The following is a 26,574-nucleotide window of genomic DNA, read 5'->3' as shown; positions in this document are numbered from 1 at the left end:
GGGGGTGATGGTGGGTGCGACGGTGGATGGTTGTGGTGGTGGTGGATGGTTGTGGTGGTGGTGGTGGTGGTGGTGGTGGGGAGATGAAGGCAGAGAGAGAGATAAGTTCTGTGGTGTGTGTTGTGTGTGTGTTGTGTGTGTAGAAGATGTTTTTGTAGAAGTAAAAAAACAAATCCTCTTCTTCTTGCAGACTGCAGACTTTTGGTCCACCTCTTCTCCTGCAGATGCCTGCAGATGTGGTCCGCAGACTGCAGACCTTTTCCCGCAGAAAAAACAAACACCACCTTAGTTTTCTTTTCTTAAATACTGTTATGCTATTATAAATGGGTCAGATCAGTTAGTTTTATGTTCGCAGAACCCATTTATCGGTTAGACTAACTTATTTTAGTATTTTACAAGTCAATACCACAATAATCCAAACATAAAAGACACAGAACAACAATCCCGACACATAACGACTTTTAACATGAAATAGAACATATAAACTTACCCAACAACAATCTTGACACATACTAAACTTTTTATCTTGGAACCAACATGCTTCATAACTTAGCTTCTCCCAAGATCAAAGAGAAGCTACGTAGTCTTTTAGAAAACCGAAATTAGGGACCGCAGATGATCCTCCTGACCCATGAAACATGGCTCCATCCATGCGTGCTTGCACCTCGTCGCTCGTTGCAAAATCACCCTGCAGATGCTTTAGTGTTTTGTCTATTCCGATTGCTGAGCTCAACATGCCAAATAGGAATTTTTGTATAGATAGTGATGGTTTCGAAAGCTCAACCAGTGCGACCTACCGAGACAATCAACAATATTGTTACAACATTTGTATCGGCGCAATTTAAAAACTAAAAAAAAAAAAAAACTAAATTACACAATAAGTTATAGTTACATAGTAGAATATGTGTTTTAGATTTTTTTTTTTTTTTTTTTTTTTTTTTTTTTTTTTTTTTGTAAATCATTTCAAACTAATCAACCTGTTTGTTGTGAGGTATGTTGGCCTTGTGTTTGGCTATAGCAACAGCCCGTGAAAAGCCTCCGATTGCATCAACTAAACCTCGTGAAGCAGCATCCTTACCACTCCATACTCTCCCTTGAGCTATCTCTTCCATCTCTTCCACCTGCAGTCATCACCACTATGTTGCTAATTGTGTAACTTAAAATAACAATAAACTATATAACCGAGTTACCACGTACACTCATTGATCTGGAACATGCTGCCTTTTCACGAAAGCGTTCGTAAATATTCTGGGCACGCTCCGCAAACAGTTTCTCTTCATCAGGTCTGCACAGAGATTTGTAAAGTTGGTAATGAACAAAATTGGAATTACAGTTCTGAATCGTTTTATATAAAGGATCATCTAACCTGAATGACCGGTTATCGGTAAACAGCTCAGCATATCGTCCCTTTGATATAACTTCTTTGTTGAAACCAATCTTTTCAAATAGTTTCTCCGAATTGTAATTCACTGCAACAAACTCGGTCAGAATTTAAAACCAACTCCAAATTTAAGAAAAAAAATTGCAGGATATTGACATATTGTAACTGACATGAGACTACACCAATTGAGCCCGTTAAAGTAAGATTCTCGGAGACTATAGCATTCGCCGCCATTGCCATGTAGTATCCTCCACTTGCGGCCACGTCAACCATTGATGCAATTACAGGCTTGGATTCTGCCAATAGTTTGATTTCCCTCCACATCCTGCACAAAGCCTAACTTCATGAGAATTGAAATCAAATAGTATTGTATCAATTTTTTTTTTTTTTTTTTTTTTTTTTTTTTTTTTTTTTTTTTTTTTATCATGACTTTGTTATAAACTATGAATTTCTGGACAAAATCACTTACAGGTCAGAAGCAACATGACCACCCCCAGGGCTATCAATTCGGATGATAACGGCCTTATACCTTTTTGAATCTGAAAAGTAACAAATAAATTAGAGTTAAATGCCATTTTAGTCCCTGTGGTTTGGGCCTTTTTGCCAGTTTAGTCCAAAGGTTTGAAACGTTGCCATTTTAGTCCAAATAGTTTTAAACGTTGCCATTTTAGTCCATTGGGTTAACTCAATCCCTTTATTTTGTTAACTAGAAGGGCATTTCGGTTATTTTATATGTAATTCTGTTAACTAGAAGGGCAATTCGACCATTTAAAATGATCGAATTACCCTTCTAGCTAACATAAAAAACGAACGGAGTTAACCCAGTGGACTAAAATGGCAACGCTTGAAACTATTTGGACTAAAATGGCAACGTTTCAAACCTTTGGACTAAACTGGCAAAATGGCCCAAACCACTGGGACTAAAATGGCATTTAACTCAATAAATTAAGTTCATGTTCGTATTGCCATATACTTAAGGACGACGGTATCTTACTATTCTTTTTACTTAATAGTAACTTATGTATTTGTTTTCCTAATTTACTATGCAATCGTTTATCTTATGTTGGTCCCTCGGAATTTACAGTATACATTTCCAAGATAAAAGGAAGCATATAATGTTTTACATACCTCTTACTTTGCTAATCTTTTTGATGAATTGTTCAGCTACGATGCCTGAACTAGGCGTAAAAAACGACCCTCCTACACGAGTAATGCTACCAGAAGCTCTAATTACCGCAATTCGGTCTTTTCCATCTGATAACCCCACACTCCATTTCCTGATTCTCGAGTATTTCCTGAAGCCATAGTAACCCCACACGATTACACGACAAGTAGTCTATAAAAGCCGAAATATGCAAATTCTGGTGGAAAAAAAAAAAAAAGAAAGAGTAAAATGCACGGATAGTCCCTGTGGTTTGATGAAATTTCACCTTTACTCCCCAACTTTTTAGAATTACACTCTTAGTCCCTGTGGTTTGACAAGTTGTTACTCGGATAGTCCCTAAAGCGGAGGAAGGTTACTCGGATAGTCCCTATGGTTTGACAAGTTGTTGCTCGGATAGTCCTTGTCATTTCCCACCTACTTAACCAGAAAAACTAACCTCCATCCGCTTTGGGGACTATCCGAGTAACAACTTGTCAAACCACAGGGACTAAGAGTGTAATTTTGAAAAGTTGGGGACTAAAGGTGAAATTTCACCAAACCACAGGGACTATCCGTGCATTTTATTCAAAAAGAAATAAAAACTATAAGAAAGAAGACACTCACTTGTATTCAATAAGTGTAAATTTTTTCTTCTCAGCAATGCATAATCTTGTTTTCAACATAGATTTAACCTGAAAAGGTTAACATTATCACAAACATCAATAAAAGATAATTAAAAAATTTATAATTAAAGTTATGAGTTTGTACCTCATCATCATATTTGATATCTGTTATCCATCCATCTTCCTTCAACTTATCTATTTGGTAAACTCCTTCATTAATAAAACTCTTGATTTCTTCCTTACTCTTTCCTGTAAAAGAAACCGTTCAATCTGTTTACTACTTTACTTTGACACATCAAAAATCAAGATTAACTGTGAAAACACAAAGTAACGTCACCTTTGGCTTGAGAAACCTTATCGACCCAATTCTCGTAGACATCATCCAGGATTGTAGTAAGCACCTCACGATTTTCTTCGGATATATTCTTGCGAGTTAACATATCGCCAAAAGTCTTATACTTACCAATCCTATGCACTTGTGGTTCCACACCTATTTTCTCAAATACACCTTTACACACACTACTTTGGTTAGATGTAATTAAGCATCCTTGTTTATTAGTGCGACTAAATATCACACTGAAAGATACAGACTAAAATGCAATGTCTCAACTTACCTCCATAAAACGACGCTCCTCTAGAAAAACCATACAATGAAAAGTAGGCACTTGGAGGGGCGTAGAACTCGTCACAGACACATCCGAGGTAATACTCCTTTTCATGCCATACAGGTGCGTAACCGATAATGAACTTCCCTGTATTACATTAAACCGTAAAGCCTATAAAGGCCAGAAAAGTAAAAAAAAAAAAATCCTCTTATTTTTAATAGTAATCTAATAAAAATGACATTGTATATCATCTACCTACCTGACTTCTTAAAATCCAATATGTGCCTTCTGATTTCATCAGTTATACCCCATCCACAATTCAAGGTTTCAATGTGGAGATAAACACCAGATATATGAGGATCATACGCTGCCTTAATCAAGTTTTCACATAATTGTGGTAGTGATAAACCGGAAGAGAAACGACTCTTTAATTGATCAGTTATCTGAAATTGGCACATATGTTGGTTGGTCCAGGCTTACAATAACGAACACACAAAACCAAACACAAACGATTTGGAGACTAACACGTCTCATATTCTTTATTATTAAACTCAACTCGACAAATAAAAACCGAATACATAACCCTAAATTTATACTAAACATGAACTAATCCTAAACCTACTCAAACTCTATTTAATATGGCCCAAACTATCTACACACTTGGTGTGTAGATAGTCACCCTAAAAAGGTGTTTTTTGTCCTTATGTGCACACCCTGTAGTGTCGAACTGTGGCCAAAACGCGGCGTTTTGGTCCGGTTAACCAGACAAAGACTGACGGGTCTGTTGACCGGACCAAAATGCCGAGCTTTGGCCGCGTTTTGGTCCTGTCAACCAGACCGGGTGTCAGTCTTTTGTCTGGTTGACAGGACCAAAACGCGGCCAAAGCTCGGCGCTTTTGTCCGGTCAACAGACCCGTCAGTCTTTGTTAGGTTAACCAGACCAAAACGCCGCGTTTTGGCCACAGTTCGACACTGCAGGGTGTGCATATAAGGGTGTGCCAATAGATACACCCTTTAATATAAACCTATATAATAAACAGATAATTCAAACCATTTAAATAAACAAATTAAACCAAACTATTTTTATTTCCGACTAACTTGAATTATCTTTAACCATATTAACTTTAAGGATATCCACCAAATCATAATTCTCTCTTCAACATATATAAACACAAAGATAACTCTCTCTCTGTATCAAATTATGTGAAGTTTAGATGGAGAAAGGTGTTTGAAACAACCGAACCTTGCCGCGCAGTTTAATATACAATACGCTACCCTTGCGAACCCTGAGCCATGGGTAAGCAACTAGCATGCGTAGGTTTACCATGAAGCTCTTCCAAGCAGTTGGAGTTTTGTACTCGAATTCGCCACTTGGATACTCATTTTCGCCTCCGTTAACATCCATTTTGGATTTGAGATCGCCATTGTTGTCCTCTGAAACATGTGAGGGATGATTATTTGAAGGATGATGAAGTTAAACAGGATTATTATTATTATTATGGATACTTACTTGATGAACCCATGCTTGCTTTGCTTGTGATTAGATTAACTAAATCATTTTCCTTAAATAGGCTTTTAATTATTGATGAATAAAACTAAACGTCATGTCAAGTCAAGTCAACTATAGTTTAAAAAAAAAAGACTTTTGACTTGATGGACAGATTTATTTATATTTTAAAGTGACAACTTTACGACCCCTCATGGGCGAGGCTTTGTTTTTAGTAGATTAGGGTTTTCTATTAAAAAAGGGATGGCGGCGCAGTTTGTTGCTCGTCTACCTGCTATCCTTATGTAATTTACCCTGATGATTGGAATGAAATTGTTTTTTAGAAAAAAAAAAAAGTGGCAACGACAAAATATCTTTTAGAAAAATAGCTATAGAAAATGTTGTTACATTTACAAGAAATTTCGTTTCCTTATTGTTTAAGCATTTCTGAAAAAAAAAAAAGAGTAAATTGTCATTTTAATCCCTGAGATTTATCTCAAATTGCATTTTAGTCCAAATAGTTTTTTTTCTCCCTTGGGTCCCTGACTTTTCCAATTTGTTGACATTTTGATTCAACCCACTAACTCCATCTAAAAACCAACAAATTTGACCATTCAGTAATTCTTTTATTTTCTTTTCATTTTTAATTAAAGAACAAAAATAATAATTATAAAACCTATTCCCCACCCCGAGATACATGCAGGTTCGAAACAAGCCAACAAAAACTTTTTAGTTCTATTCAAACCAGTTTTTTAACTTTGTATGGATGTCAGTGGATATTGGGCCCTTTATAGTGGATTTTTTTAAAATTAGCTTTATCAAAAAATAAAGCAACCGGTGGTTATTCGATTTATTTTGTTTAAATTAAGTTTAATTGTTTTGTTTATAAAATAATGATTGTTTAAGTTAAATCTTTATATTAATTGATCAATTGTTTGTCATTTTTATTATTTTTTTATTGAGGTAAATATGTAATTACTTAAAAATAATGACTTTTTGAGTCCATACGTATTCACCCTATTTTGACTGACCCATATCTTGCCCCCTACTCAAAATTCATGTATTCGCCATTGGTTCAAGCTTAATTTACATGTCAAGAGAAGAGTAAGGGAACCGTCAGAAAAAGCAACATTGTTTTGTTTCTATCCTGTATTGGTATAGTTTGCTTTATAAAAAAAATAAATGAGGCCATAAAACATAAATAATATGATGTAAGGGCCCAATTTTGTTTACTCGCACAGAGCCCAAAAGAATTATGAAGTTTTCAGAGACGACCTTGTTCCACATAGTACCATTCCATGAACATTACCATCAGAATGTTAATCCATATCCATAAAAATCAATGTATTTTTATAACTGTATAATATCTACCACCTATATTAGGTTGTGAAGTACTCACCTTCGCCCGTAGGATTTGTCGTATATTGAATCTTTCCATCGACGCGTTGACTTCCTGAAGTCAAACTCATAAAACATCCATAATCAAATTTGATAACATTTACACTTACTACACACATGAATCTCTTCAACATAATTGCAGCTTCATGTTATCTTGATTAGGTACACATCTCATTAAGTCACATATACTAAGAATACATAGAAATTTCAAAGCTTTAAGCAAAATACCAGCAAGTTCCATGCAAAATTTACAAGACTCTTCACTTAGTCATTTCATAAAACACCTGGCGTGTTTTAGAAATAGGTTCATATAAAAATATTTAGTTAACACATTTAATCAAAACCAATTTCATACCATTTCCATTCTTTAAGTGTAAAGATCATATTCCGCATAGCATATCAATATAACATTGTTTTAAGCTCCATCTAGCATTGAGGACAATGAAATATAATCTAGATCGAAACCTTTACATATCACAAAGAACACTAGAAAATCCAAACCCACCATCAATCCCATAATTTCATATATAAGTGTTGTTGTCAACATAAAATCTATAAAAAATACCCAAATGTAACTTCATTCAACAATTACTCACTCAATAGAACATGCAACCGCTTGGACACTCATCACACATACATAAACACCATGAGAAAAAGTTAGATATACAATTGCATACCTTGGGTTAAGTACTGATTTAAAATCACTTAGAGATACACGATTTTAAATTATAATGCAAAATGTAATTAAAAGTCAAAACAATAATTAAATTAAAATCTTCTAATAAAGAAAAACATAGGAATCTTGCAGCCGGAGGTAGGAGCAACAAATATACATTTGGTGGTTTGTTTGAACTTTTTTTACATACGTATTTTTTTAACTATTTCATATTATGTGGATACACAAACAACTCCTTAGTTCTATTAATTTGGAATGATTATAATACAATTTCATGAATCATGAGTTTCATTAATAAATAATTTTAGAGCTCATATAAAAGCTTGACGAATGTATTCAAATTCGTTACTGATGTTCCTTCTTTAATTGCCTTGATGGCTGCTCGGCTCAGCTCCTTAATTTTAACTCGCTCGGGCCTATCAACATTCAAAGACTCATCCAACAACCGGGCCAACTCGACTGGGTTAGGAACACTCTCCGGTCCACTTTCACAAACTCGCTTCCCAACACCCAACCGATCGACCAGTAGCATAGCATTGGCAAACTGGTCCGCACCCATTGGCCATGTCAACATCGTCACGCCTGATGTAACACCTTCCAATGTTGAGTTCCACCCACAATGAGTCACAAACGAACCTACAGCCCGATGCTGCAGTATTGCCAATTGTGGGGCCCAACCTATGACTATGAACCCTCGACCCCCCACCTGTTGTTCAAACCCACTAGGGATGAGGCTCGAACCGCTTTCGTGCACACACAAAATAAAGTCTACATTACTAAGCTTGAGGGCATCCGTCAATGCCTTCATTTCCTCCTCGCTTAATGCTACTAGGCTCCCAAAGCATATATATACAACTGAATCGTCACGCTTTTGGTCTAACCACATGAGCAGGTCATCAGGTGGCACTGCACTGGACCCACCACGTGCAGTGCTACTCATCGGGCCATGATCATCAGGGAGTAATGGGCCCACGGCCCAGACCCGGTCATGGCCCACCTGTCTCTTCAAATAATCAATATAATCCCCTTCCAAACCTTCAAAAGTATTGTACACAATTCCCCAGCAAGTCATATTATCCAAAATACCCTTTCTAAAACACTCGAAACCCGGCTCGCCCTTGTTATAACTTCGCCACATCGGTGACAGCTGCCACCAAGGAAGTTCGGGCGAGTAGGGGATTTCGGGGAACGAAAGCATGTAGCTTTCGTCTCCGTTGTCACCGTGGAGGGCATTAATCTCCAATGCGTCTCGCCATAACATATTAAAAATGGAGTAACCAAGAGCACCCGAAGGCGAAAACACTACATGTCGAATGCCTAGGTGGGAGGCAAGGTCATTAGTCCACCCGAGCAAGAAGTCGGATATGATGGCAACCGGAGGTGAAGGGTGGGATTTGAACCACTTAACAATGGGATCAAATAGTTGTTGGGTGGCTATCACTTTGGCGATAAGTGGATGCGGGAATGGGGTGTGGTCGGGGTCAGGCATGAGGAGTTTGTGGAAAGATGAGGGGTGCGAGGAGACAAGAGGGTCGAGAAGCGGGAGGTTGGTGGTGGAAACAACGATGGTGATGGTGAGGCCGCGGCTGAGGAGGAGGCGGGTGAGGTCGAGTAAGGGAATGAAATGGCCGGAAGGAGCAAAAGGGTAGACTAGTATATGTGTTGAGTGAGACATGTTTGATGTTTTGAAAAATGTTATCGTGTATTGTCAAACATATATAAAAGATTATGCTTGGAAACCAAGGATGATATTTAAACATGAAATGACTTCATGGCTTACGTTGTTTTGGTCAAAGGTTATGATCCTGCGACCCGATTTGAAACTGAACCGAACCACCGGTTTGTAATAGGTGTGAGAGCCCTCCTTTTGAGGACGGTTAAAAACAAACTGATTTGGGCAAAACCAACTTTTTCTTTAACCAAAACCGAATTGGTTTGGGCACAAAAGACGATTTGTGCACATCTAGTAAATAGATCTTAAAGGTAAATTACTACCGATTTTTATCGCGATTGAAATGACTTTGTGATCATTTTTAGAGACTGTATATGACCGTTTTTTATGACTGATTTGCGACTTGATTGTGGTTTGTGGCCCGATTTTACTCGTATTTAACAATCTAACTTATAATAAAAGACTTCAAATAATGCCACATGGCATTATCTCCTTCAACCTTAAAATTTTTATTTATATTTGTTTAATAAATTTCTTTATTATTAATATTAATTAATTAATAACTAATATATAGATATAACTTATTTTTATATTTATCTTTATCTAAAATAAATAAATAACTTCACTTTTGCAATTTAGACCCTATGTTTTTTTACTTTTAACCCAAAGTTTTTCATATTTTGCAATTTAATCCCAAATCTTTTTTATTTTCAATTTTGGTCCACCATACTTTTTATCTTTCCCAAGTTTTTCGTTTTGTTCTAAATTTTGCAAGTTAACGCACCGCAACGTGCGTGTGCGGTTCAATATTTTTTCCCTCTTTGATTGGCCCGTCGCGACACATCTATTTTTCTACGTTTGACAAGTTCGTCCAACACGCGGGTCCTGGATGGACTTAGTTTTTTTTTCTATGTTTTATTTTTGGTTTACTTTCTCAGCAACGAGCTTGCGTGATTCAAAGATTTTACGTCTGCTTTTCGCTCGACGTTATTTTTTCTCGTTTTTTATTTATTTTGTTTTTACGAGCTTTTCCGATGTTGGTGGTCGCTGACAATGTATAGTATTGCTACTACCTAACACAGTTTTTTGACAACCGCTGCAACGCAGGGACTTAATACTAGTAGATTATACTTGGAAGTTGAAGTTGAAGTATACAAAAATTAAACGAGTGGTCAAATATATAGTAAAAAAAATTATACTTGGAAGCCAAGATCGGCATTCTAATTTTAAAAATAATTTATTTATGAATTAGGAAAAGTAAATTATTGATGAGTAGGCTTGGATATTAAATTAATTTTGTTAAAAGTATTTCTATATGATTTTACTTGATGTTACCACTAATTAAGGATAAAACGTGTAATTGTTTATGAGTCAACTCCTTTAAAATGATATTTCTTGTATTTGCATGCTACAACTTAAATTAGAAGACGAAGTTATATTATTTACTTTTTTAAAATCAAATGAAATGAGCTTGCCTTTTTCCATTTTTGGCTACGGGAAGCAATAATAACATGGACACAATCTGCACATAGTAAGGTACTTGAACTGATGTCCTTGAAGGGTACGGTATTCTTTTTGCCCATAGTTAGCTCATGTATTAACCAAAGCGGTATATGAAAAGAAAAAATGTTTCACAAATGTATCAAAAAGGTAGGTATGTGAGACACCATTACCAACTTAAGCGGAGTGTTGATCACCAAAAGTTGTGATCATGTATGTGATCAAGGCAATCAAATCATATGTAACAAAGTTTTGATCAAGGAAATCAATTACAATAATCATGGATTTCACTTAGATGGGAATTAACCCTATTTTATTTCATCACAAACTTGTATGCATATTAAAGCTTCAATAGTTGAATCATTTGTTAAAATATATAGTTTTATATTTCTCTTAGTGTCAACTTTCAAGAAGAAATCCTTGACGGTCAATTCTATAAGATTAAATATATTATTATTATAATATTTAATCTAGTAGTCATTATAATCATTTATATTATATAGATCAAAATATATAACAACTTATTAAATAATTAGTTGGTAATTGTTGATGGACCATATTACCCTTATTAACTAATTGGATTTCCTATTGGGTGCATATATAAGGAGACTAATATAGAGGTTACAAGGTTAGACTTCTTGATTAACTCAATAACATCAAATTGCCTCTCTCTCCATAACCGAATACCCTTTTGCGGTTCTTCATCACCATCATTAGTTTGCACCCTAAGGAGAAACCATATCATCTTGACAAGTATGTCAAACTCAATGGCTGCATCTCTGACTGGATTCTCTGCTCACTTCAATAATTTTCTATTGAATGGGACATTATTTTACATCGACAAACAAGTAAAGGAAGAAAGAAATGATTTAGCACCTCTTTCTAATACTGATTGAAAGTGTGGATCCTATTTCAATGGGAACTTGATGAGTCGATCCACCTACACGTCTTGCTTTTACTGCTATACCTATATTATTCATGTTTTCCATTATGTTTAAACTGAACTGATCAACAGATTCATGTTACTGTTTGGCAATATAGGTATAAAGTTATTGTGAAAATATTGTAAAGAGATTTGCAGTTTTGTTGAGTAAACCCTTGAATGATTTTGATTAAAGATTATTTTTGTTCATGTAAATGCCTTAATGACGCCACTGTCTATGATGCTGCTTCCGTCTCTTGCTCCTCGCACCAGGTTCTATCCACATCTCGAATTTTATAATGTGCCATTGATATTTTTTTTGAATGATCTTTTTAGCAGGTTGAATTTAAATTGATTAAGGTTTAGGTTTTAACCATCTCATTTGCATGTGATGCCGGGAAGCACCAACAAGCGTTCAAGATGAGAATTTGCCAACAAATTGATTTGCATATGATGCTCAGATTTATTTTGGATAGGTTAGATTGTTTATCTTTGTGTGAATATGTAGCATAAGAAAACTGTAATGTACAATCTATATGATAGTTTGACTTTCGTAGTCAGATACTTCCTTCCAAGTTCCATCCCATGAGAAAGTGAAAAGGCTTCATCTTTATGCCACAAGAAAGTGAAGAGGTTGACTTCTGAAGTCAAATACCACATCTCATGAAAAAGGCAAAAGTTTCGTCTTTATGGCAAAAGAATATCATTAACTTGACATTCATAGTCAAAGAAGTCAACAGAAGCAAAAAGATTGAATCTTCAAAAGTTATGAATTATGATCTACCTCAACGCATGGTATTGAACATAAGTTTTGAATGTATAAAATACCCTTCAATAAAGACATACAAACATATCATGTGGACTTAAATCGTTACCAGAAAATGTTGTAATTTTTGTGAAAATCCCAATAAAGAAAGTGTTACAATTTCCATGGGAGAAAAACAAACGAGCTTTATTTTAGGCTTAAGCTTGGCTCGGGCTCGATAAGGCTCGGCTTGTTTCGAGCTTTTTCTCGAGCCGTAGCTCGCGAGCCACTCAACCAGTTTGCAACCCTACACATAAGTGCACATTATTAAAGTCACTGACTGTTCTTTGCCAGATGGATGGGAGAACCGGTGGGTTAAATCTAACTGGAAGCAAGATGAGAACATGGCTGGGAAGTGGAATTATTAATTATACATCTGGCAAATGGAATACGAATGCGAAAATATATTACAAAAATGATTTTTTTAAGTTGTTTGTTTATATATGGTCAGTTTTGATTATTTTTTTTTTAATTTATTTGTTTATTTTTGCAGTCATTTTTAGTGATGCTAAGACAAAAGAAGCGTGTTGGGTACACAGGAAATGACACTGAAACTCAAAGGTAAGCCGCTAGAAGTTTTGTTGGTCTCTTAGTGTCGAAAATTTCAACCAATTTATTTGAAATTTGGCTACCTTAGGTTAGGTTCAACTCAATGGGCCCATGGGGTCAAACTATAAAATCTGAATGAAATGGGCAAAGCCTAGCCCGAACTGATATTCAAATGTTTTCAACACCTATAATTGATTTATTAAGAAAAACTGGATATTCATTTTAACACCATACTTGTATATTTATACATTATAAATTAATTTAATACTCAAAATGACACAAAAATGTTGATGGGTCAATCCGGCCCGAATTGTTTTAAACCACATTTAAAAGTGACCTTTACCACCCGAGCTCCACTGATAATTTGCGAGCAGGGGAAAGTTTATGCAACACATATGTAGAGGTGCAAATGAGCCGAGCCGAGCCGGAGCTCGACCAGGCTTTAACTCGAGCTCGATTAACTTATGAGAGCTCGGGCTCGAGCTCGGCTCTATTCGAGCTTTGTTTTCAAAGCTCGATCTTAGCTCGTTGGTTTTTTCTCAAGCTCGAGCTCGGCCCGGGCTCAGCTCGTTTATTATAAATTAATAAATATTTTAAATAAAAATAATATAAATAATAGACTTTTTAGACTCGCGAGCTCAATAAGTGAGGCTCGGGCTCGGGCTCGTTTACTAAATAAGCTTATTTTTAGGTTCGAGGTCGACTTGTAAACAAGTTTAAATAAACTCGGCTCGACTTGGCTCGTTTACATTAAGGCTCGACAAGCCTAACGAGCTTGACATGCGAGGCTCGAGGTTGGGCTCGATAAACAAACGAGCTTTATTTTAGGCTCAAGCTCGGCTCTGGCTCGATAAGGCTCAGCTCGTTTCAAGCTTTTTCTCGAGTATCACTCGCGAGCCGCTCGACCCGTTTGCACCCCACACATAAGGGCACATTATTAAAGTCAATGATGATATTTTATAAATTAGTATATAATCACAAATCATTACAAATATGATTACCACATCAGCATAATTTTAAGTTTTAAAAATTGTTTTTGTTTCATATCGATCAGGTATAGCATAAGGATTGCCAATGAATCAATGGAAATATGGAATGCAAGACTGAAGCCTGAGTTCTTTCTTCACATAAAGGTACTAAAGTTTTGTTCAAGTTTTTGTCAAATTTTATTATTATATACCTTAATAGGCATAAGTGGCCACACTCATGTCACACTATCATGTTTGTTGTATTAACTTTTTTTTATGAAATGGAAATGTCATGTTTGGACTTTGTTAATCTTTATTAGTGTGTGAATGTTGGATAAGAGAACGTTAGAATCAGTATGGGGCAGGGGTGGCTGGATGAATCAGGCCTATGAGAAGATAGATATCCCCAACACCCAACTGATGTGTTAATGTTGTTAACCATAATAATGATGTCACCATACCGAATAACCAACAAACGTCATACACACACCCAACAACTACGAGACAGCATAACAGACGCACCTCGCAACGTGCGGACGTTCACACCATTTATTAATCAAACCTAGTAGAAGGAAATTAATTGGATGTAGAGGAGATATACCATACATATACGCATATCAACTTGAAAGCAATGTAAAATGGGCCAAGCACATTGGTGGGCGAATGAAGATAAAAAAGAAAAAAGAGGTGGCTGTTGCAACAAATTAGGCATCCAACCATTTACGGTTTTCCTTTTTTTTTTTAACGGCCAACAGAATCAATCCCGAGCACCCACTAGACCAAACGGAGTACTCTGAGAGTAACCCAAGTCCACCACCAATTATGGGGAAAACCATGTAACCCACCCGCCCGTAGGCACGACGGTATAATTACCGGTAAAACCCGTTTGGCTCAAGGATCGAACCCAGGTTTCCCTGGGTCTCCCATCATTGCCCACCAATGCCTCACTCTGCACCAAGTGGGAGTTGAACTTGCATCTCTCAAGAGAAATGCAAGCATTCCACCACTTGATCTAGAGATCATTAGCTTACGGTTTTCCTTTTCGTTTTTTTTTTCATCACCGAACAATAAATGAAAACTTAATTACATTCACCTACCACAAACCTTTCATCACCAAACAATAAAAGAAAACTTACTTATATTCATCTACCACAAAAGTTAAAAACAAAGATTAAAATATTATATTTTCTTTCTTACAAATACTCTCTTTTCACAAACCCTAGCATCCCAGTTAACGTATACCCACCATCTCCGTACCTACTTGCCCACCAGTGACAACTACCCACCGACGTGTAGCCACTCTTCAATGCTTCAAATAAAGTTTGCTTTCATTGCAGGTAGGGGAGGAAATTCTGACCCGAATACATAAAATTGGGTCACTTTAGGTCTTCTATTAATTACTATGGGTTAATTTGGTCTTCCTTAAAATTAATGGGTCCAATTGAGTCAATTTTAAAAGAGGAAGTATGTTTTATGTTTACGGGTCAATTGAAGTAAAAAGGAACGGGTACACGGTTTAGGAAAGCTTACTGTGTCCTAGGGTTTTTTCTTAGAGCTTGAACTTCAGTGAACATCATCATCATCAGCGATTCAGCGAGCGACGGCATCTTCATCCTCTCCAGCCTCCGCCGTCTCCTCCGCCACAAACCCGCCACCGTCTCCGCGTCTCTGTCGTCTCCTCCGCCACAAACCCCCACCCTCCGCCGGCATCTTCATCAACGACGGGATCTTCATCAGCGACGGCATCTTTTCCGGTGAGGGTATCATCATCACTTCATGAGCGGGGTAGTTGATGGATTTGATGTGTGTCTGTGTAAATGTTTTAAATTTTGTTGTGAATTTGTTTGATTTTGTGGAGTTGTTTTGGAAATTGATAGATGAATAGCGTTTTTTTTGTTGTAAATGTTTCAGAAACTGTGTTTAATTTGTAAATCTGTGATCGATGTCTTATAAGTTTGATGTTGAAGCTGTAATTTCTTTCTCTTATGATGATGATTTAAATGACTGATTGAATATATGGTCATTATTTAAAGAAAATTTGATGATTTAAATGGCTGATTGTTTTTTTTTTTTCCTTTCTAAATGTTTCAAAAACTTTGTGTGTTCGATTGATACATATGTGATTGAAGTTTTTTTAGGTTTAACAGGAATGTTGATGTGTATTTGTTGCATTATCTGCTACTATGATTAAACTTCAAAAAGGATTGTGGTTTTTTATGTTCTTCATGTGTAGGAACTGTATTACTGAGCTACTTTTTACTTGGATATTTTGCAACTGAACACTTGCTTCCTCTTTGGTGTCTACACTGAACACAAAGGTTTCTTGGTGTCCATTAGTACACAAGTTAGGGAATTTAGAATATCCTACTAAATCTGGTAATAGCAGGAAGTAGGAACTTGGTTTTAAAAGTGTGCTTGAGGCGCGAAGTGCGCACGTGGCAAGGCGATCTGGAAAGCGCCTTAGGGTTTGAGCTTTGAAGCGGCGCCTCATGTACATCTAGGTCAAAATTGGTGAAACTTAGGGTCTGTAAGGAGGCTGGTGTATGTAAGGGATAAAGAAACTTTGATAGGTTTACTTGATGAAAAGGATGGTATGTAAAAGAGATGAAACTTCTGGTTGTACATAGAGCAACGAGTTGTACAAAGTAGGTACATTATTCGAAGGTTACCAACCCGGACCCGTTTTAACCCGACAAAATTGCCCCTTGATGTACAATCACTTAAAAAAAACATTTTTTTATCCAACCCGACCCGAAACCCGCTCTGACCCGAACCCGTTCCAACCCGAACCCGTTCCAACCCGAACCCAATTTGACCCGAACCCGTTTTGACCCATGACCCAACCCGACCCTACCCAACCCGTTTGCCAGGTCTAGGGCAGGGCAGGTGATGTAGTTCTTTTTCATTATTCTAATTAGTATACTTAGGGTAGAACGACTGAAAGTTTATAAACCCTAATAGAAATTGGTGTTTTCAATGATTTCAGTATCTGGATCATGTACTCTGCCATACACGACATCGATGAAGAACCAAACGTTAAAGATGGGGAACGGATGCTTCTGCGTTGTGTATGTCTACCGATGATAATAGGTGTTACAAGTGGAGTAGACTACTTTCATACTTACGTTAATACAGGTTAGTTTTATTCTTTAATTGTTATTGTGATATAGAAGAAGCGTGTCTCGGCAACAACATAAAAGAAAGCAACATAAATATATTTAAATGTGAAAATAGAAGAGGCGTGTCTCTGGCAACAATATAAAAGAAAGCAACACAAATATGTTTAAACGTGAAAAAAACATTAAGAAAAAGTTTGCAACACAAATATGTTTAAATGTAAAATAAAAACAATAAGAAAACACTACGTTTGCAGCCGTAAACAGGGCCGGCTCAACCCTTTTGGAGGCCTAAAGCCAACTCAAAGGTCGGGGCCCCTTTACATAAAAAAAATACAAATTAAGAGTGACTTGCACTACAAGAAAAGACCACTTTTAGCGGCGACAGGCCAGCTGTCGCCGCTATTGGTCGATCCGCGTCAAACCCAACCCCCAGCCGTTGGTCATTATTCTGATCTAACGGTTGGGGATTAAAGAGGCAATACCGGCGACGGATTAGGGTTAATAGCGGCGACACTCTTTCTCCGCTAAAGGTAGGTGTCCCACTTTAATCCCCAGCCAGCCACACAAATCTTATCCTGGTTAACCCTGGTTAACCTAATAGCGGCGACAAAGGAACCAGTAGCGGCGACAGGCCGTCGCCGGTAAAAGTGTTTCCGTAAATAGCCTATACAGCGCCATTTCTTCCCTCCTCCTTCACTTTTTCCCCCAAACTCTTCATCTTACCGCCGGAGAACCGCCTTTTTTCACCAAATCGGTTAGTTTAACTTGTTTTTTGTTAAATCTCTTCTATATTTTGTTATTTACATGTTATAGACTTTAATTTTTGCTCGTTTTTGTGTATATTTATGTTTATGGAAGAAAATTCGGATCACCACCATCACCTCTCCGGTCACCACCATCACTTCTCCGGTCACCACCTCGTCTCCGCGGTCTATATCTACTTGAAAGCTTGAAATTACGGTTAGTTTTATATGAGTTTTTTCAAAGTTTAGAAATTGTATAATTTTTTGTTTAGTTATGTAAATGTATATGTAAGAATATATGTTTGTATGTAAATGTTTGTGAAAATGTATAATGTAGGTGTATTTGGTGAAAATGAGTATATGTAGGTGTATGTATTTGTGTATGTAGGTGTATGTATGTGTATGTGGGTGTATGTAAGGATGTATATTTGTATGTAAATGTTTGAGAAAATGTATAATGTAGGTGTATTTGGTGAAAATGAGTATATGTAGGTGTATGTATTTGTGTATGTAGGTGTATGTAAAGATGTATATTTGTATGTAAATGAATTATTGTTTGTTTAGGTATGTAAATGTATAGTGTAGGTATATGTTAGTATGTCAAACGTATAATGTAGGTGTATTTGAGGAAAATGTGTATATGAAAATCTATGTATTTGTGTATGTAGGTGTATGTAAGTGTATGTAAGCATGTATGTGGGTATGTAAGTGTATGAATGAATGTATGTATGTAGGTGTATGTTAGTATGTTGGTGAAAAATGTGTATGTTAGTATGTATGTTTGTATAAAGTATAATGTAGGTGTATTTGGGGAAAATGTGTATATGAAAATCTATGTATTTGTGTAGGTAGGTGTATGTAAGCATCTATGTGGGTATGTAAGTGTATGAATGAATGTATGTATGTATGTATGTGTATGTTAGTATGTTGGTGAAAAATGTGTATGTTAGTATGTATGTTTATATAAAGTATGCAAATGTGTGTGTAAGGATGCAAATGTGTAGGTCTGAAAAAAATGTTAAAGTTTGATAATTTGTATATTTGTGTTTAGGTTTTAAAACATTTATATTTAAATTTGACAAATATATATTAGTTAGGAAATACCCTCTTTATATTAAAATCATCATTTAAAACATAACGGACATAGAAAATACCCGCCAATATTGAAATCATCATTTAAAACAAAAGGAGCTATGAAAATACCCGCCCGAAATATAAACCATTATGAAGAACATTACGAGCTTAAAAATCGTGTCTGATATTGAATTCATCATTTCAAACATAACGAGCTAAGAAAATACCCAATCGAAATTGAAATCATGATTTAAAACATAACGTTCCGCCCAAAATTTAAAACAATCATTAAGAACATAACAAGCTTAAAAAACTGTGCCCGTGTTTGAATTAATCATTTTAAACATAACGAGCTTAGAAATACCCGCCCGAAATTGATTTAGAAATTAATTTCGGGTTGTCCCCGTTTATCTTGGGACTGTTTTTTGAATACTTTATCTCATTTAGGATGTGAATGTGTATTACATGATTGTTTGTTTAAGAAGGATTCGGTTATCATTTTCTCTTTGCTCATCGGGTATATATATCATTACATATATATTTGGGAGCTAAGAGGAAATGCTGCCGAATTTTTCTTAAACAAACAATCATGTAATACACATTCACATATGAGATAAAGTGTTCAAAAAGTGGGTTTAGTAGCCTACACTTGTTATGTTAATCCTAAATTAGATTTTCTTTCAGTTGCATAATGCCTATCGATAAAAGTTGGATTGATTCCCCACGTCATTTACCTCACTACAAACAAGGACTCAAGTCATTTATCGAGATGTGTGAAAAAGTGATAAAAAACCACGATGAAGTTAGATGTCCGTGTACCAAATGTAAAAATTCCGGCTTATAAACTATGGCAGAAATGAAATACCGTTTGGTAATTAACAGTTTTTGGAAGGAATACACGAAGGGGACCTATCACGGGGACACGACCCTAATTGCAGAAGTAAACGATGTTGCGCCACAAGACGGTATGGTAAACGTTATTGAAGACATTAGGGGGGGGGGGGGGCGTATGGAAGAAGATACATACCTTAACCAAGAGAACTCGAATAGAGATAGTAGCGGTGTTGATGATTTTGAAGACCTGGTAAAGGAAGTTGAAACAGAATTATATCCTGGTTGTACCAAGTTTTCTTCTATTGACTTTTTAGCAAGGCTTTTGAATATAAAGGATACGTACCATTTGCAAAATGAAGCAGTAGATCGACTCCTCTCGTTGTTGCGAGAGTCAATGCCAGAAGACAACAAGATTCCCCCTTCGTATTATGTAGCTAAGAAGATTGGTTTGGCATATGAGATGATAGATGTGTGCACAAATGATTGTGTTCTCTTTTGGAAAGAAAACGAGTCCTTGCAAAATTGTCCCGTTTGTAATGAGAGTCGATGGGTCGATAAAGACACAAAAGGCACGAAGGTGGCTCGTAAGGTGTTACGATACTTTCCTTTGACACCTAGACTACGACATTTGTATTGTTCAAGGCACACAGCGAAAGATATGATATGGCATAGTACCGGACGATCGGAAGATGGGACTATGCGTCATCCAGTTGATGGATCTGCATGGCAAGACTTTGATAAAAAGTACCCAAACTTCGCGATGGAGCCACGAAATGTTCGCTTAGGGCTTGCAGCTAACGGTGTTAATCCCTTTAACAACGGTAGTGGATCCTCGACTCATAGCACGTGGCCGGTTATACTCACCACATATAATCTGCCTCCCTGGCTATGCATGTGAGAGTCCACATTCATGTTGACCTTGTTGATTCCTGGCCCTAAATCACCGGGGAAAGACATGGACGTTTTCCTTAGACCGTTAGTGGATGAGCTTAAGCAATTGTGGCAGACAGGTGTACGTACTAAAGACGCAGCAACAAACACATACTTCACAATGAAGGCGGCATTGTTATGGACATAAATGACTTTCCAGCCCGTAGTAGTCTATCAGGTTGGAGCGGACAAGGCTACATGACATGCCCAACTTGTAACCAAGACACTCCTTCAATACGTGTAACTGGTAAATGTGCTTATGTTGGTCATCGCCGGTTCTTAGATGCCAACCATCCTTGGAGAACAAGTCTCGACTTTAACGGGAAACCCGAGACACGAGACCCTCCGAGACAGTTAGCCCAGCTGACATAGAAGCTCAACTCGGTCGTTTAATTAATCGTCTACCAGGCAAGCATCCAGATTTTGGAGGTTGGAGGATAACCCGGTCAGATTTCGAGTTGAACTGGTCCAAAAGAAGCATATTTTTTGACCTTGAGTATTGGTCTTCTCTGCAGCTGAAACATAACTTAGATGTAATGCATATAGAGAAAAATGTGTGCGACAGCTTGCTCGGTACTCTTCTAATGAACGATAAGAGCAAAGACACGCCAAATGCGCGGTCCGACTTGGAAAAACTAAACATTCGGCCGACACAATGGCTGAAACAATCGGGTGGCAAGTTCTTAAGTCCCCACCCAAAGTACTCATTCAAGTCCGATGATCGAAAACTTTTTTGTCAGTTTATAAAAAATGTTAAATTACCAGATGGGTTTGGATCTAATATCAGTAAGAGGATGACAGAAAACAATGCTAACATTACCGGGTTGAAATCTCATGACTGTCATATCCTCATGCAACGTTTGATACCGATTGGGGTTAGAGGGCTTTTGACTAAAGATACATCTACACCAATAGTAGACCTTTGTATGTTCTTTAAGCAACTTTGCTTTAGAACACTATCGGTGGATGATATGAAGAAAGCAAAGGATGACATTGTTACCATCTTATGCAAGTTAGAGATGATCTATCCACCTGCGTTTTTTGACATTATGGTTCATTTATTTGCTCTAGAACACTATCGGTGGATGATATGAAGAAAGCAAAGGATGACATTGTTACCATCTTATGCAAGTTAGAGATGATCTATCCACCTGCGTTTTTTGACATTATGGTTCATTTACTTGTGCATTTACCTGATGAAGCGATTGCGGGAGGTCCAGTAGCTTTTAGATGGATGTATCCATTTGAAAGGTACATGAAAAAACTAAAGAACTATGTGAAAAACCCGGCAAGGCCTGAAGGTTGTATAGCTGAAGGTTATGTGTTTGAAGAAGCTCTAACATTTTGTTCAATGTACCTTAAAGATGTTCAGACTAAGTTCAATCGCCCAGATAGAAACGATGATGTCGTTATTGAAAAAAGAAAGTTATGGGTGAATGTCGTCCTGTTGGCGCAACAAAGGACAAATATCTATCATTCATCGAAAAAAGCAAGATGGAATGGTTTGTCCTCGAAAACTGCGCAGAAGTTAGGGAGTACATGAAGTGAGTGCTTCTATCTTTAACTTTTCATAATCTGTTAATTGGTATTTTCATTCCTTTCTTATATTTGTCATCAATGTAGTGAATTCAAACATACACATCCCCAAGATGATCTTAAAACCAAATTTACGGGATGGTTTCTCCATAAGGTATAATACATATATAACACTCATTACTCTACACTTGCTAGGTAATACACATATAACAAACATTATTACTCTATATTTGTTAGGTCCATTCGATGAAAACACAATTCTCCAGAATTCCACCCGGAGTTGTATGCTCTTTCAATTTGTGCGAAAATGACTGCTTACACTTACACTGCTTGCATAGTCAACGGTGTTAGGTTTAAGACACTTGAACGTGATGCAAAATGCGCAACGCAAAACTCTGGGGTGGAAGTGGTTGGAGAGAACGGTGTGAAATTTTATGGCCAATTAGAAGAAATTATTGAGTTGCGTTATACAAATAATTATTCCACTGTCCTATTTCGGTGCAAGTGGTTTGATACTCGAAGGGGTGTAAACCATGACAATAATATCACCAGTATAAGCACTGAACATGAATGGGACAAAGATGATCAACTCATATTTGCTTCGCAAGCCAAACAAGTGTTCTTCATCCAAGAAACGTCTCGAAACCAAAAAAACAAACATAGGTGGGTAGTCGAAAATGTTAATCATCGAAGAATTTGGGATCAGCCATTAAGTGATGATGACCGCGTCAATAAGGTTCAAAATGTTGACAAAGGCTTAGAAGATAATGACGTTGTCGACAACAACTCTTCATCTGACTGTCCACTTGTCATTGACTTGACCCAATACTTTCAAATTGGATCTTCTCATGTTACTGCGGGTGAGCCTTCAATTGAAGTTGATCCCCCAACGGCTACCGTCGATGAAGTGTTTGAGGTCGAGTCTGATTGTGATGAGGTCGAGGCTGATTGTGATGAGGATGATCCCGATTATGTGGAGTCTGACTAAAAGAAAAGTTATTGTAATTTATATTGATTTGTAATTGATAAACACTTGTTTGAAATATTTATTTGAATTTGAGTTACACTTGTTGTACTTTCCCTTAATTTCTATTAGATACACATGCTGTAACATTTGTAACTTTATAGGGATTATGTTTTCGGTATTGCTGATATTCGCTTATTTGATGGCGGATGTGGCCCCCTGGGGACATGGGGGTGACGGTGCCGGTGATCCACCGCTTCCTCCTGGTGGGATTCGTGGCACACACGAGACAGACGGTAAGTCTTTTACTAAATTATTTTGTAGTCCTTATATTTTATATATTATAAATGTTGTTACTAATTATTTTTGTTTTAATTGCAGCAGTTCCCCAAAGAAGGTTAGGGGGAAAGCTAAAAACGAGAAACTACGACGTCTAGTAAAAGCGGGGGGGGGGGGGGGGGGGGGGGGTCTGTGTCGCTTACGTTTGATCGACAGGTCACGTTTACCCCTGTTGGTAAATCAAGAGACATGTTTTCAAGGGAGGCCGGCCTGTATATGTGGCGACCGTCCCGTTTGATAAAATGGGATGGGATAATGTTGAACAACATTACAAGGATGCCGTCATGAACCACTTACGGGTAAATAAGTTATATGCATAAAATTTTATAGCACATGCAACTCTAATTTATATATGATATTTTAACTGTTTTATTTAATTTGTAGGAAAATTTCAATCTTGATGAAGTGGAACGTGATTATGAGGCGAAAAACTTGAAGGGTGGTATGAGGACTGTGCTTATGAAGCGGTACTCTGACCGCAACATGAAGCTAGACAATTATTTGATAGCCAGGGAGGTTACGATGATCTTGAGATGGCAAGGGCATACCATCCCGTGGATATGCCCTATGAAAACTGGTTGAGAACCATTGAAGGTTTCCGGCAAGAAAAATATATTAAAAAAAAGCAAGGCCTGTAAGCAAGTACGCGAGAAACAATTCCCATACCGTGGGGGGACATCTTCGTACGGTAGCACCGCCTAGAAAAATGTAATGTTTTATGTATGTGTGCGTGTGTGTAAGCTTTTGTTTATTTAATGTCTAATCTAGGTGTAATGTTAAACAAAATTTGGATTGTGTACCTACGTATGCTAAAACCCACACGGACAATCAAGGGAATTGGGTTGATCCGGTTGCTGAACAAAATTACGTAAGTATTTCTTTTAAGTATTATTTTCTGTAACAAATATATATATATATATATATATATATATATATATATACACACACATATATTTAATCATCATCTTCGTAAAATACAGCGGAACATACAACAGGCCACAGATGAATGGAGCGGCGATGGTCCTCCAATTGCCCCGTATCAAGAAGCGTTGGGAGAGCGGCGAGGATGGTATCGCGGGATGGGGCCTAAACCTTCTTCCAACACGTCCTCAAACATGTCGTCTTCGCAAGCTCGGACGCAAGAACCCTTTTCCGAGGTAAACTACGCAATTTATAATTTATAAAATGACAAACGAACGCATGTTTCCTTGTTAAATATATGTTGGTAGCGTTAATTAATATGCTAATATACATTTTGATATCTATTATTGTAGGATTTTGTTAACAGCTTGTTCCAAACTCCGTCATTTTTGAGCCAACTTAACAACTATCTTGCTTCACAAGGGAAAGGAAAAGGAAAGTCAAATGACTACGATTCTGACGACTTATACGATAGAGAATCCGAGGAAGATTGACTTGTTTTAATGTATGATTTTGATTTATTAAACGTTGTAGGATTATAATGTACGACTAAAACGTAGTTTGCGTATGTTTGTGTTGTTTTAATTATATTACCTTTAGTATATGTTTGTGGCGTATGTTTGCGTTGTTTGAAATAGGCAGGTTCTGTTTTTTCGGCCGAAAAAATGACTGGGTGCTGTAAATACAGCAGCTGTATTAAAAAAAAAAAAGACTTTTAGCAGCGACACGCGTCGCCGCTATTGACATGTACTCTTTAGCGACGAAGACCAATACCGGCGACCTTTTAGCGACGACAACTGTCGTCTTGTCGTCGCTAAAGGTTCAAAAGCAATACCGGCGACGCCACCTTTTAGCGACGACAGGTGGCCAATAGCGGCCTATCAATACCGGCGACCCTTTAGCGACGACATGTCGCCGGTAAAGGTTGGCGACAAATTGGACCAATACCGGCGACACCTGTCGCGCTAAAGGTGTCCCTTTCTTGTAGTGTTGGGTAACGATATAATTAACTAACAAACAGACGGGGAGGGTTGGATGGAGCTACGAGTCATTAAAATGTCATAACTAAAAATTTCTTTATATTAATTAATACAAGTAGGAATGCCCGCGTATTGCGGTTGGTGAGCCAACTAATACCAGATTCATTTATGATGTATATATTAGTAACCATAAACATGTCAAAATCAGTCCACAAACTGACAATAAAACACATTAATGGTGTTTTCTAAGGTTACAAATCTGAAATCATTGATCTAATTTGCTAGTTACCTATGTGTGGAATTTCTTTCAATGGTGTATCAGCAAAATAATAAGCACATAAAGCTTTTAGAACAGCCTGCAATGCACAATCCATTAGAACCCATGTTTGCATAGAACAGATCTTTCAATGGATGAGTTGGGTAAAGTGTCGATGTCAAAGGAAAGACAAATGAAGTGATACATACGGGTCGGACCAGGTCTATCCTAAAAAGTCCTTATTTCCAATTACTTTAAAGATGTTAATGAAGAGGGTGCCGGGGCAACTTTGGCCTGTGTGGACCCCGTGCAGTCGTGCATACCCGAGCCTCGTGTAGGGGGTTTGCTTTTTAAGATAATTAAAGCCCTAAAAAATAATTTCAAAAATTATATTAATACCAAAATATGTATTAAAATACACTTTACAAACCCATTTGACCCATTCCTTTTTAGGTTCTTGTACTCAATTGTGGAGGTAAATTATGTCGTTGTATGGTCTGACCTGGTGAGATACAACAACGACGGGTGCACTTTGTGAAAAGCATTATACACATCAGCCTTTGTCCTTAATGCTTCATGAGCTTCTTCTAAGATGAAAAGCATAATGTGAAAAAACAATGAGAATGGTATTTTGAAAAGTAACCAGTTCCCTATAGAAACAATAAGATAGACTTTTAAGATTGGGTGAAATCTAGTCTAATGTATCCAGAGTGTGTGTAATAAGTGATGCCAGACACTTGATCAGGGAGTTAAAACGAACCTCGAAAACGATCGAGAAAACATCTGTAATGCAGCGGAGCGGTGAGATTCAGATATCAGGTCAAATATCGCCACAGGTTCACAGATCGACGCTACTGCTAGTAGTACAACAATGATACCTAATTTTCTTGACATTGCCCCCTGTTATAAACTGAAAATAATCAGAAACATTTAACAAGTATGATTTGATAAATCGAGATTGAAACAGAATCTTACGAGTTTGATCGGCCGCTGAATGCAACGCCAGTCGAGTACTTGTTGCTAGTGAAGTAAATCATCTGGCTTAAATTGCCTGCTAACTCTTACAACCTCTCGAGCACTTGTCATCAAAATAAACACATAAAAAGTAAACATGACCATTTTTATATCGTTTCACCATTCTTCTTGAAC

At 37.1% G+C, this 26,574-nt stretch overlaps 2 protein-coding genes and 1 long non-coding RNA gene across 13 annotated transcripts; 1 reads left to right on the top strand and 2 right to left on the bottom strand.

Annotated features, from left to right (window-relative positions):
- Positions 1-367: 367 nt before the first annotated feature.
- Positions 368-5,376, bottom strand: LOC110941952 (serine protease SPPA, chloroplastic). The gene is made up of 14 exons (XM_022183650.2): positions 5,264-5,376; positions 4,997-5,187; positions 4,013-4,196; positions 3,763-3,900; positions 3,486-3,656; positions 3,294-3,397; positions 3,150-3,217; positions 2,510-2,676; positions 1,851-1,920; positions 1,552-1,706; positions 1,367-1,469; positions 1,198-1,285; positions 978-1,121; positions 368-793 (listed from the first exon to the last, which is right to left on the bottom strand). Exons 1-14 carry the CDS (start codon positions 5,274-5,276, stop codon positions 566-568), a joined length of 1,824 nt encoding a protein of 607 aa, XP_022039342.1. The 5' UTR covers positions 5,277-5,376; the 3' UTR covers positions 368-565.
- A 2,241-nt stretch (positions 5,377-7,617) lies between these two features.
- Positions 7,618-8,988, bottom strand: LOC110943998 (UDP-glycosyltransferase 89B2). The gene has a single exon (XM_022185727.1). It carries the CDS (start codon positions 8,986-8,988, stop codon positions 7,618-7,620), a length of 1,371 nt encoding a protein of 456 aa, XP_022041419.1.
- A 5,991-nt stretch (positions 8,989-14,979) lies between these two features.
- On the top strand, positions 14,980-24,793 carry LOC110941953. Of its 11 annotated transcripts, none has more exons than XR_004893580.1 (10): positions 15,095-15,483; positions 16,116-16,615; positions 16,716-16,864; positions 17,450-17,602; positions 17,707-17,808; positions 23,094-23,225; positions 23,314-23,567; positions 23,653-24,136; positions 24,249-24,425; positions 24,543-24,793. It is a non-coding gene; the product is annotated as an uncharacterized LOC110941953 (long non-coding RNA). The 11 variants fall into 11 exon arrangements; XR_004893579.1 differs by having other exon boundaries at positions 15,096-15,483; positions 23,311-23,567; XR_004893578.1 differs by lacking the exon at positions 17,450-17,602 and having other exon boundaries at positions 15,099-15,483.
- Positions 24,794-26,574: the final 1,781 nt, after the last annotated feature.

The sequence above is a fragment of the Helianthus annuus genome, chromosome 5 (genome assembly GCF_002127325.2).
Source record: "Helianthus annuus cultivar XRQ/B chromosome 5, HanXRQr2.0-SUNRISE, whole genome shotgun sequence".
Taxonomy (NCBI): Eukaryota; Viridiplantae; Streptophyta; class Magnoliopsida; order Asterales; family Asteraceae; genus Helianthus; species Helianthus annuus.
Note: the sequence above shows the minus strand (reverse complement) of the source record. Positions and strands in the feature narration are given on the sequence as shown.